Raw genomic sequence first — 13,408 nt, 5'->3', positions numbered from 1 at the left:
TTGAGTTCCTACTTTCTACAGTGCTCTGTGAAGGATGCTAGTATAAATAAAATTTTCAGAGTCATTTAAAAGTATATGAAAGATTCTCTTTTTAGTATGTATGTCTAGAGTTTCAAGGAGATAAAATCTTCATAAACAAATTTCTCACAAAAGAAAGCAATAAATATATAAGGTGACAGATATGTTAATTAGCTTGATTTAATCATTTCAAAATGTATACAAGTATCAAGGCATTACCTGTGTACTGTAAATATATACAATTTTTATTTGTCAATTATACCTGGATAAAGTTGGAGGGAAAACTACAGAGATTTCTCCTTTACAGAAAAGAGAAAATTAAAATGGGGGGAACTAAGAGGTATTTTTTTTTTTTTTAGAGAGAGCTTTAAATATATTATAAAATCATAGATTTTGGAGGCAGGATAAAATCTCAAATTCTTTAGAGTATTTATTTAATTTTACTAGAACTATACATATTATATGCCTACTTTGAACAAATGCAAAGTTAACTGATAATCTAGCCATTTAATTTTAGCAACATAAATACGGCCACAGATTCAACCAGGTATTTTTGAATTGACTCTATGCCAACTCACAACTTAGTTCTAAGTATATTTTGCTTAAAATAATGAGAAACACATTTCTACAGTTCTAAATTTGGGACTTCTTTTTACTGACAGAAAAATTCTCTAGATATGAATGACTGTATTCCTAAAGAGCTAACATGTGCTCTCTAGTTCATTTTGCTTAGGCTCAAACATTCATATTTACCATATCCTGCCTTGTATGTATTGACCTGCCATCCATAAAAAAGTGGATGCGTTTGAAACAGGAATCATGATTCTTTACATTCAGCCTTCTGTAGTTTCTAACTCAGGGCTTTCAACCTAGTGCAATTTAAAAATATATATGGGAAGGAAAGGGAAAAAAGAGAGTAAGCTGTATATCTGAGTTGTTGTTAAGTTGCTAACACTTGTTTTGTGTGTGTGTGTTTCTTCATATGTACTGATTCACTAGCTTCAGTTAAAATGACAAAATACTCAATTAATCATTTATTTTAAAATATATAATTGCTGTCTCATGGTGTGATGACTCTATTTGCAATCAGTCCTACCCAGGAGTGGTAGAAAGAGTATTGACTTTGGCACAGAATTCTAACTCAGCGGCCTACTAAGTTTGTCACCTTGGCTGAGCTACCCAACCTCTTCAAGCCTCAGTAGCCTTCCTTGTAAAAAGGGGTTGCTAATACTTAGACTTCTGATTGTGAAGAGAGAATATAATAGATTTTAGTATCTATGCTGCTTGCCTCTCACTAGGAATGTGATTGTAAGTAATTAATCTCTCTAATCCCTAGGTTCCCTGTCTATTCAACTAACATTTATTAAGTCACTCTACGAATATCACCAATTATCTAGTAAGCTCCAGGAATGCACACATACACAAATATCCCTATTAAAGAAAATACAAGAAACTAGAGAGCACAAAGACAAAATGGGGACATTTTGTCTTCTATACTGAGAGTTAAGAGAAATGTCCTGGTGGAGAAGATATCTGAATGAGTCTTCAAATAGGAATAAATGTTAGCCAAATGAGCAAAGTTTGAGAGGGATTTCTAGATGAGAGAATAAATGCAAAAGGGTGTAAAACAGTATGGTTTGTATGCAAACACCCTAAGCAAGCTGCTATTTGATAGAGTTTAGAATATACAGAAAATGGGAGAAAATTAAACTAGAAAATAAAAGAATAGGTCCAGGTCAGAGGGAGCTTAGATTTATTTTGTAGACACTCTGAAAGGTTTTAAGCAAGGACATAACATAGAATTCATTGGAGAAATAAATCACCGTAGCTAAAGCGAGCAGAATCTATTTAAGAAGTGAGAGGTGGGCATTAGGAGGACAAAGGACAAGTTAGAAGGCTGTGGCATTCATCAAAGTGGAAATTATGCTCTGAATTTTACTAATACCATTGTACAATTTATAGGAGCAGGTTTAAGAAATATTTAGGGCATAAAATAGATATGACTTAGTGATTTCTTTGTTGTGTGCAAAGAGAGAGAACCAGAGTGGATGTCTTGGTCTCTGGCAATTAATTGAAGTTCCAAATAAAAGAAAATAGCAAGTTTTGGAAAGGAGATAAATAATTATTTCAGTTGAGAACATGTTGAATTTGAGATTGCAGTCAGACACATACAGCAAGCGAATGGGTAACTGAGCTTAGAGAGATAAGACCTGAAGACAGACATTTGAGGTATCTATAAAATATTGCCTACCTTCCAAGATGATGCTAAGGATTAAATTAGCTAATGTGTATAAAGTGGCTAATGCTACACAGCACTGTAAATAAAATAAATTGGATGGCTTATTTAAGTACTTTACTCAAAAATGTAATTACCATTCCATCCTGCACATAATTATTGAACCAATCTCTGAATTTGAATAAAATCGGAAGTAAAAGTTACAACTTAACCTAATAGACTCTAAAACAATGCATTGAAGAAAGCTTAATAAGACGACTGTCAATCTTACAGTTATTTCTTCTCTAATCACTAAACTATTAAGGAGTTGGCTTAATGGTCCATCCTCCTCTAACTATAACTGAACAGTTCCTGCCGTGTTGCCTCTTTTGTTACATGCCTCCTGGTAAAAAGAATCCTGTCTTAGATCCTGTAAAATCTGTCTTAACATAAAGCCTCTGACTTAGAATATATAATTTTTAAATTCACCAATATAAAAGTGAAATAATATAACAGAATGTATTAATTCAATTTTCAATTTCAACTAAGGTATCCAAGTCCTGACAACCTTGAGGATAATGGAAAAGATGAAAGAAGATGGAAAAAGTGATAATTTTTCCTACTCTCATCCCAGTTTTTTCAAAGCTTCTTCCCCAAATTATAGAAAGTGACCACCTACCAACATAGAATAATAGATGTTCCTTTAAACCACTTTTAGGTGACTCTACATCTAATCTTTCCAATTTTCCCTTGTAAGCAATCAAAAAGAGTTATAGTTGATGCTAATTCCTAACTATGGATATCTAAAAATAAATCAAGGAAATGGCATTGCCAAGTTTTGACTCGATTATTTTTTAAAATTCCTTTTTGTTATGTTTCAAACTTAAATTGGATCAGCTGGACATCACACACGTTAGAGAGCTAAACTTATTCATTGCCATTTTCTAATTATAGAGATCATTAGATCATAGACTGTGGAGTGGTTGTGGATTGATAATGGATCATGAATCCTTTCCGAGATGTGAAGAAGTCTTGTCCTTCATGGATGAGGATGATTGAATTAGTTCTTAATATCAAGTAGAATAATCTGTCTATACTTACTTTCTTATGGTCAAATTACTCCTAAAAATAAGGTAGTGTGTGGCACTATGTTTGCTGGTCTGTATTTGCACATTTGCATTAGAAAAAACTCTTCCCTGTGATTGATAAAAATCCTCACATACATACCGCTGGTTTTCTAGGTATAAAGTCTGATGTAATCCTAGCTTCAAAGCATTAAGGTCATAATTCTATAGTGAATAACATTGGATGATTACCTATTAGAGCAATATTTTCTAAACTGATGAATTAATGGACAATATATGTTCAAAACATATCACACTTTAATTTTCCTACTGCTTATACAGTGCCACGGAACTGTTTATGATCCTTAGTTCTGTCAGAAAGAAAAGGAAACAGAAGTAATTTTCCTTGTAATGAAATGGATGTGATGCTCCTTAAGAAGAGTAAGTGCCTTTTGAAAGCCCTTTTCTGCACTGATAGAAAGGAGGAGCTATCACAGGACTCAGTTGGCTATTTCCTTCTTGTGTTGCAATTGAAAATAAGTCATGAGAAAAGAAGTAATGAGTTTCCTTTACAGTTGAAGGAATGTAATTTACAAGTTAAGAATTTATTGACTATAAAATTTGGGAAACTTTCAGAACCTAGGAAGTGGTAATACATCCCCACCTGAAATGGTTAAAGAAAGAAAAATTTCCAAAGCCAGAAGAAAACCTTCTAACAATTCTCAAAGCCACTCAAGCTATGCAATCTTCTAATATTTTATTCACTAAGCATTCAGTCAATTCCAACTAGGGTATCACTCACCTAGGTCACCAGCAAGTTTTAATGACACACAGTCAACCAAGATTTTTATGTTCTTTTTTCTTTTAGATTTCGATTAAAATAAAACATTCTCCTTTTTACCTTCCTATAGTTTTCCATGAGGCATAATCATACCTCTCCCAGCCTGTAACCAGTATTGTCTTCTTAAGAATGAGGATTTGTGAAATATCCACAGCTCCATCTTGCCCAACATTTAGTGTATGGTGACAATATCCATTGAAGTCCCATATCTTTAAGAGAAAAATTAAAACCACCTTTGAGACAGGAAGGTAAACTTTTGTGTTTATATTCTGAACTAGGATTAATTCATTTAGGATATGTAATCATTAAAGAAAATCAACTCATCATTGAATTTTGCCACTATATTACTCTAGTAATATTGTGAAATATCTACTTGGTCTTCATCCCCATTTATCGGCACAATAACTTTTAAAGTCCTCAGACTCTTTCTCTAATGATAAGATAGTATTTAGTATGCTAATGATATGACTCCAGGCTGGGGATCCCCTAAATAGCTTCAGGGTGGGGGCCGGTCTCAAGAAACACCAAGCCCCACCCCAAAACCCCTAGGGAGCAGAGAGGAGTTTAAAGTTGAGTTCATCTCCAGTGGTCAGTGATGGAATCAATCATGCCTGTGTAATGAAGCCTCCATAAAAACCCAAAAGTATGGGAGTTGAAGAGATTCTAGACAGCTGAACATATGTGGAGGTTGCTGGTGGGTGAAAAGCCCAGTATGGAAGAGCTGTGTCCACATGCCTTGCATTATGCATCTCTTCCATCTGTCTGTTCATCTGTATCCTTTGTAATATCATTTATAATTAATGAATACATGTAAGTCAAGTGTTTCCCGAGTTCTGTAAGCCACTCTAGCAAATTAATCGGATCCAAGGAGAGGGTCACAAGAATGCTGATTTACAGCCCATCAGTCAGAATCACAAGTTACAACCTATGCTTGTGACTGGCATCTAACGAAAGAAGCAGACTTGTGGGACTGAGCCCTCAACCTATAGGATCTGACTCTATCTCCAAGTAGCTAGTGTCAGAATAGAATTGAATTTGAGGACACCCAACTGGTGTCCTCTGGAAAATCTGCCACAGAATTGGTGTATGGGAAAAATCCCTACACATATTTTGGTGACCAGAGGTGTGTATTGTATTCAGTGTGACGGTAGGAGAAACTGGCTTTTTTTTCCTCTATAAAGTCATGCATCACTTAATAACAGGATACATTCTGAGAAATGCATCATTGGGTGATTTTATCATTGTGCTAATATCATACAGTGTACTTATGCAAACCTAAATGGTAGAGTCTACTACACACCTAGACTACATGGTATAGTCTATTGCTCCTAGGCTAAAAAACTGTACAGCATGTTACTGTACTGAATACTGTCAACAATTATAACACAATGGTAAGTATTACTGTACTGAATACTGTCAACAATTGTAACACAATGGTAAGTATTTGTGTATCTAAACACAGAAAAGGTACAGTAGAAATATGGTATTATAATCTTAAGGGACCACCATCATATATGCAGTCTGTTCTTAACTGAAATGTTGTTAGACTGTTCATGACTGTACATATTTTAGACTCTACTTGTAACTCTATCAATCTATTCCAATAATAGTTCTTCAAATACTATAAGTTAATATGTATTCTAAATGGAGACACACTATAAAATCATGAAGAAAACCATTGTGGAATCTGTTGACATCCTGAAGTTTTCACTATGTCTAAATTTCTGCTTCCTCATCTGTGACACAGGAACTTTACTCTTCAGGGATGCTGGGAGGATTAAACAGCTGATACAGAACCTGAAACAGTCATCATTTATTAGATTTCTCATCCTCTACCAATAAAACCTCCTGTTGATAGTGGGTGCCAGACCCAGTCCTCAAGAGGAGGCAAGCGGTTCCGGTTTACCTACTGAGGCAGTGGAGTGAAAACTTAAGCCCAATAGGCATACTTTAAGGAGAGCATCATTAGATTAGTAGCAGTTTAAACTAAGCTCTACTATGAAACCTTGTTGGCACATCATGCACAGAGGTCACATTGGCACTATCGAAATTAAAATGCAGGCCAGGCACCGTGACTCATGCCTGTAATCACAGCACTTTGGGAGGCTGAGGCAGGCGGATCACCTGAGGTCAGGAGTTTGAGATCAGCCTGGCCAACATGGTGAAACCCTGTCTCCATTAAAATTACAAAAATTAGGTGGGGCCAGGCGCAGTGGCTCAGACCTGTAATCCCAACACTTTGGGAGGCGGAGGCGGGCGGATCACAAGGTCAGGAGTTTGAGACCAGCCTCGCCAATATGGTGAAACCCCTTATCTATTAAAAACACAAAAATTAGCCAGGCATGGTGGCATGCGCCTGTAGTCCCAGCTACTCAAGAGGCTGAGGCAAGAGAATAGCTTGAACCCAGAAGGCAGAGGTTGCAGTGAGCTGAGATTGTGCCACTGTACTCCAGCCTGAGCGACAGAGTAAGACTCCATCTCAAAAAAAAAAAAAAAAAAAAAATTAGCTGAGCATGGTGGTGCACACCTGTAATCTCAGCTACTCAGGAGGCTAAGAGAGGAGAATCACCTGAACCTGAGAGACAGCAGTTGCAGTGAGCCAGGATCATCCCATGCACTCCAGCCTGGGCAACAGAGCAAGACTCTGTCTCAAAAAATAATAATTATTATTAAAAGGCATATATCCTTTTAAAATTTAGCTTCTAAAAAATCATGCCACAGATGATTAAAAATTGGCTTAAATTTTGGCTTAAACGTTCAGCTTCTAGAAAATCATCCACATATACATTCATATATGTAAAATGACATCTTTTCAAGCATATTCTTGCAGCATTGTTAAAAAGCAAAAGATCTGAATCAATGTAATTGCTCACTAGTAGGTAAGAAAATAGAACAATCAGAATAAGGACTGTCTATGCAGTAGCATATAATGTAGCCGTAAAGGAGAATGAGTCATCTCCATTCTTCCATTTTCCTAGAACGAGTCATCTTCATTTTTCCATTTTCCTAGACTCTGCCAAAACTCAACCACCTATGGAAGCTTGAGCAAGTTGCCTTAACTCTTTGGGCTTGTTTCCTCGTTTGTAAAATCAGGATGATAAGAGTACCAACCTTGTAGATATACATATATGTGTCTGTGAAGTGCTTAGAATAGTGCCTGGTTCATAGTAAGCATGGAATAAATATTAGCTAACGTTATTATTATTGTATCCATTTATATGAGTCAATATCCAAGACAAAAATGCAAATGCAGAACAGCATGTATAGTAGGCTGCCATCAAGAAACAAATGGCCAGGCACAGTGGCACGTGTTTGTAATCCCGACTACTCAGGAGGAGGCTGAGACACTAGGATCACTTGAACCCAGGGGTTTGAGACCTACCCAGGAAACATAGTGAGACCCTGTCTCTAAAAACAAACAAACAAGAATTACTGAATGAAAATAAATAAACAAATGGTGCTTATGGCCAGAAGGATGCACAAGAAAACAGTAACAGTGGTAGCCTCAGAGAAGGAGCTGGAAACAGCGATGATATATTTTCACTATATATCCATTTTATATTTCAAAAATTTTATTATATGCACACATTAATTATTCAAAACATTAATTAATTTAAAAATAGACCATTCAAAGCCATGATGAATAAGTTAATAATTTTAAGTCTTTGATTACATAGGTACTGAATTTGGATTCTAAATTATAAATTAGATTGGAAAATGTCATTCATTCTTGTTTCTTCATAGAATACGGCCATAGCAACTCGAACCTGATTTACATGTCCTACACAGAAGTTGCCAGACTTCAGAATTCTGTTGTGCTCTTGTGATAAAGATAAATGCACCTTCAGAAGCAGTTATTATACTACTAAATTCACATTAACTTCTAAGATGTCAAAGCTTCAGTTGAGACTTGAGGCACACACATACTCTTCATCCATGTCACTATGTTTTCCTCTAAACATAGCTCTTACCAAGTCCACCTTAAATAATTTCCACAAGTAGGTATTGCAAAGATCTGAATGTCCCCAGGTCCCACTAAGTCCCTTAGCTGGGATTATTTTAGCAACATCTACAAGGTAAGCCTTACCCTAGATTCTATACCCAATTACTTTCCAAGATAGAGTTAAATAGAACCTAATCCATTCACTCCAATATTCAATTCATTCTCACACCCCAGGACTGGTAAGTGAGATATTGGCTTTTCCTATTTGCCTGAACCACTGTCTAATACTCCAATTCAAGATATTTCTCTTTTATTTCACCTCAATTATTGGGATTATGGTTGTCCTGGTACCTTCACACATCTTATCAGCTCTCCTGTAAACTAGACTACTTTACTTAAACCCAAATCTCCAGTCCATACCTCATTGCATTAACCTTCTCATAGGCCAACTTCTACTAATTTCCAGAGATTCCCTTTTCAACCCACCATAGCACCTTCCTCACACTAATGATTGCCAGCCTATAATCCCACTGAATACTTAAACTTCTAGGATGTTCTACCTACATATCTAGGTAGCTTTCCATCACCCTCCCCTACAGCTTAACTGAGTGCATCATACACTACACCATGGAAGGTAGTCTAATACCCAGTTATAGCAGGTTTGAGAAACATTCAAAGTTTATTCAGGAAATTACCTTCTATTGCCTCATAGTGGCACAAGCCATTTCCAATCAAAGACTCGTTACTCTTGGGGCTGAGGGGAGCAGAGAAGATTCACTGGTGGGCATGACTTCAGATATCAAGTAACTAGTTTTTCATGAAAAGTTGATAATTTTGCAAAAGAAATTAGCATATTCCTCCCAGAAGAAACAAATGATAAATATAGAATAAGAAACTTGGAAGCATCAAATCATGTTAGTTTAGAATGGATAAGATTATGGTTATTCTTTCTACTATCTGAATTTCACATAACAAAAATTAAAATTACAAAATAGTTTACTTTTAAATATTTATTTCTTGAAAAATTTGCATCTATGACTTTTTTAAAGTTTACTTAAGTGGTCCTGATTTCTTATTTAATCAACTTTAAAAAGGGAAAACTACAGACATTAGCCGAAGCACATGAAATTATCCAGGCATCGTATTCCCCAAAGTAGTCCCCTATTCACTACAATGAAAAAGGGGCTTTCTGAAATAAGTAAGCCAAGTTATATTTTCATTCTAAATAATTTATTCAGAAAAATTATTTATTCATTTTTCCACAGAGGTTTATTTTCCTAGCAGTGTTGTTATTAGATGGTTGGAATTTTCTCGCTCTTATCATGTCTCATTTCTCTTCTTGCAATGCCAAAAAGGCAAAAATGAGAATATCTATAGCCATGTCTTCTAGCATAGTATTTTAATCTCCTCATATCTGGATAGAAAAGCATCATTGTGTTCGCACCTTTACAGTTCCATCTGTGCTGCCAGTCAAAAGCCGAGTCTCATTTGCATCAAGGGCCATGGTGCTGATTTCTGCGTTGCCATGGCAACCAGTAAACTGTTTGATTTTCTGCCCAGTGTCTATCATCCAGAAGGAAACAGTAGACCCTGTATCAGAGCTGATTACCTAAGAGAAAATACCATTTTAAAGAAATTAAATATAGTCTCAGAATCAACCATTTATATTTCAATAAAGATATCCAGCCTGTGCATTTCTAGTCCGAAGATCGCCCAATAGTCAGAGACATTTTTGTAATGGACTTTCTTTCTGTTAAGCCGATAACATTTCAATTTCGACTAGACCTGAGGTAATGAAGTCGTGATCCTCTTTATCAGAGGAGATAGGAATCTGCTTTCCCTACTCACCATTCAGCTTTAGTGTCTAGAGGCCTTTCCAAAATCAAATTCTGAAAATAAACTTAGGAACCTTTCCCATTTAGATAAGAAAGCTGATTTTACTAGTCATGGTGCTCTGACACTATTTACTATATGAAAAGAAACATTTCACAATACAGCAGCTTTCATTTAGCATTCAGAAAAGAAGCTCTATCAGCCATTATGCAAAATGTTAATTTCAAGGAATTACTAGAACTATGCTTTTAATGCCATTAGTCCTTTGCTTTCTTTTTTCCCAAACTACTGTGTATATTTTTATAGCTAAACGCAATTACTGATAGGTCACTAAAACAAACGAGCACAGGTTAAATATAAATCTACATGCACACTTTGAGAGGAAGGCAACAAGACAAATGCTAGAAGGGAAAGGATTATATACAGCAGTTCAAAAATGAGAAATTTTATGGTGGCAAGTGGACTGCTAATTTCAGTTCAAGATATTTAAGAGATTCATAGGTTAAAACCACCTGGCTAATGACTTTGAAAGCCAAAATAATGAAAGAAAAATAATAAGCACATAAATGCACAGCTAGGAAGTTGTCTAAAGCAATATGTAGATTTTACCCAGCACTTTGGGAGGCCGAGACGGGCGGATCACTAGGTCAGGAGACCGAGACCATCCTGGCTAACATGGTGAAACCCCGTCTCTACTAAAAAATACAAAAAACTAGCTGGGCCAGGTGGCGGGCGCCTGTAGTCCCAGCTACTCGGGAGGCTGAGGCAGGAGAATGGCGTAAACCAGGGAGGCGGAGCTTGCAGTGAGCTGAGATCCCGCCACTGCACTCCAGCCTGGGCGACAGAGCGAGACTCTGTCTCAAAAAAAAAAAAAAAAAAAAGAAAGCTTAAAGCATTTCTTTTTCTGTTTAGGTATTGATTACCATTGTATAAATGTAAATGTATTAATAATATGTTAAATTTAAATGCTGCATTTTCATAATCAAATGGGTTGAAGTTTATCAAATGTATATTCAGGACTGGCCATCATGCATGCATGCATGCATTCATTCATTCTACAGCCACTTGCATAAAATCCAGGCTCCATAATGGCAATGGAATTTCACTGGCAAAATCCTCCTCTCAAGGAGTCCATTGTCTAAAGTCTACACCTGTACATTAAAACCACCTGGAGAACTTTAAGAAACATCACTGCATACCAGACCAGAAACTCTGATTCAATTGGCCAAGGAAATTGATTTTTACAGAGCATCACAGGTGATTTAAATTTACAGGCTGACCTATGACCCGCTGGTCTAGATGAAGAAACAGGCAAGAAACAGGTAATGCTAAACAATGTTTCAAGTTCAGAGGTATCACCTTTGGGTGCTGTGGAAGCACAGAGTAGAAAACGTGAAGTCCACTTGCTGGAGTGGGGGATTGGGTTAGGGAGTGGAGGAGCAAGGGGCAAGTCAGGATTCACAGAGAAGGTAATAACTGATCTGGGATTGAAGTTGGAGACATGTATTATTATGAGATGTACCCCCGAGCCCTTTCACTTGTAATCTCATTGGGTCTTTACAAAAACTCTGTGAAATAATGTTACCACCATTATTTTACCAATGATGAAATTGAGTTTGTAATTAGCTAACAATGTCCCCAAACTTACAGATTTGAATCCTAGACATAGAGAGCTACATCATAAGGTCTTCCTCTATTCCAGCACAGTATTCCAGATAACTAACAGTTCACTTAGGAAAGCACTTGGAGAATATTCCAAGAATGAGAAACAACACACAGCTTCATAGAGCCCGAGTGCAGAGTATTTGAAGCGACAAATATGGTGGGATTTCAAACGAGGAGGCAAGCTGAAGATGGAACCTTAGAAATCTCTGGTAAGCAGCTCCAGAAAATACTGAGTAATGCATAAAGTCAGTTTTACTGGGAGAGGGCCCACAGCTTTCATCAATTATCATTGGGGACCAGTGATTAATCTAAAAGGCTAAAAACATTATTATTGTTCTTAATAAGGAAAAGAGTCATACAGTATTTTTTATTAGGTGGCTTGTAAAGATTCTTCTTGCAGCAATGTGGAGAATAAACTGGGGTTTGGGGAAGACCATTTGGAGGCTGCGTAAGAGTACAGGTAAGAGATTCTCACCTAACAGAGTAGTTCTGGGGTACAAAGGAGGGGAACAATTAAAAGAAAGGGCCATGATTTAGCAACATTTGTATCTCAACAAAGAAATTAGCCAGGCGCGGTGGCTCATACCTGTAATCCCCGCACTTTGGGAGGCCGAGGTGGGTGGATCACAAGGTCAGGAGTTCGAGACCAGCCTAACCCACATGGCGAAACCCCATCTCTACTAAAAATACAAAAATTAGCCAGACATAGTGATGCACACCTGTAATCCCAGCTACTCCGGAGGCTGAGGCAGGAGAATTGCTTGAACCCAGGAGGTGGAGGTTGCTTGAACCCAGGAGGTGGAGGTTGCAGTGAGCCAAGATCGCACCACTGTACTCCATCCTGGGTGACAAAGCAAAATTCCATCTCAAAACAAAAAAACAAAAAATAAAAACAAAGAACTGATAATGAGCATATGATCCTTTTAGCCCTTCTTTTTCTGAAATTACAACTTTAATGAGACAATTTTTTAAATGAAGTAAAGCTGTATTTATGCTACACATTTTCTCTCACTGAAATCAAAAGTACCTTAAATATTTAATTATCATTGTTAAATTACTGTGTAATTTCTAAGACCAAATGATCTGGATCTTTGAAATAATGTAACAACACATTAATTATCATCCCATGGCATTAACTGTTTCTACTTGATTGTGTTTGTGCACTATACACCGTGTTTAGGAGCACTGGATCTGGAGTCAGGATGCCTAAGTTTGAATGTCAGCTGCCTCACTATTTTTCTACCTTGGACATTAAAGTCAAGCACATTACTTACCTTTATGCTTCAACTTCCTTATCTGTAAACCAGAGTTATTCATAGTAACTACTTCAAACCATTGTTATGAAGTTTAAACAAACTAATATTTTTAAAGCATTTACCACGGTGCATGGCATAGCCATATATAAGCCATAAAAGTTAAGTAGTATTACTATACCATCTAAGCTTTATTTACCTGATCTCTTAGGCTTGTATCACTGTGCATATCCAAATCAATTTAAGAAAAATAGTATCTTGCTTTCCTCCAACTATGACAGTGAATGTAGACAATTATATTTTAGAAACCAGATTTTAGATGCACATTGAAATTTTGAATTATACTTGTGAATTTCTCACAGAAGTGCTTAGGAAGTTGGATTACATTCATTAAAGATAAAATCATGAACGTATAATTTGCCAAGCTTATGTGAAAATTTTGATAGTGGTCTTTTAAGAAAAGGTTAAAGATTGTGAAGGATTTTATTATTTCTATTAAAAAGCATATTTTGGATTTGTTTGTTTTAATTATTTTAAATTGACACATAATAACTACATACTTATGGGGTACCGTGT

The 13,408-nt window shown here is 36.4% G+C and overlaps 1 protein-coding gene across 2 annotated transcripts in view; it reads right to left on the bottom strand.

The window, feature by feature from the left end:
• The window catches only part of WDR49 (WD repeat domain 49), a 184,691-nt gene that overhangs the window by 73,978 nt on the left and 97,305 nt on the right, over positions 1-13,408 (bottom strand). Inside the window, exons 9-10 of one of the 2 annotated variants that reach the window (XM_031935245.1) lie at positions 9,526-9,690; positions 4,199-4,347 (exon numbers count right to left, since the gene is read on the bottom strand). In XM_031935245.1, coding sequence (XP_031791105.1) covers positions 4,199-4,347; positions 9,526-9,690 — 314 coding nt within the window. The remainder of the gene's footprint in view (positions 1-4,198; positions 4,348-9,525; positions 9,691-13,408) is intronic. The other variant, XM_023213507.1, reaches the window with a different exon arrangement.

Source organism: Piliocolobus tephrosceles, chromosome 2 (genome assembly GCF_002776525.5).
Source record: "Piliocolobus tephrosceles isolate RC106 chromosome 2, ASM277652v3, whole genome shotgun sequence".
NCBI lineage: Eukaryota > Metazoa > Chordata > Mammalia > Primates > Cercopithecidae > Piliocolobus > Piliocolobus tephrosceles.
The sequence above is the reverse complement of the archived record's forward strand: the minus strand, read 5'-3'. Positions and strand labels throughout refer to the sequence as shown.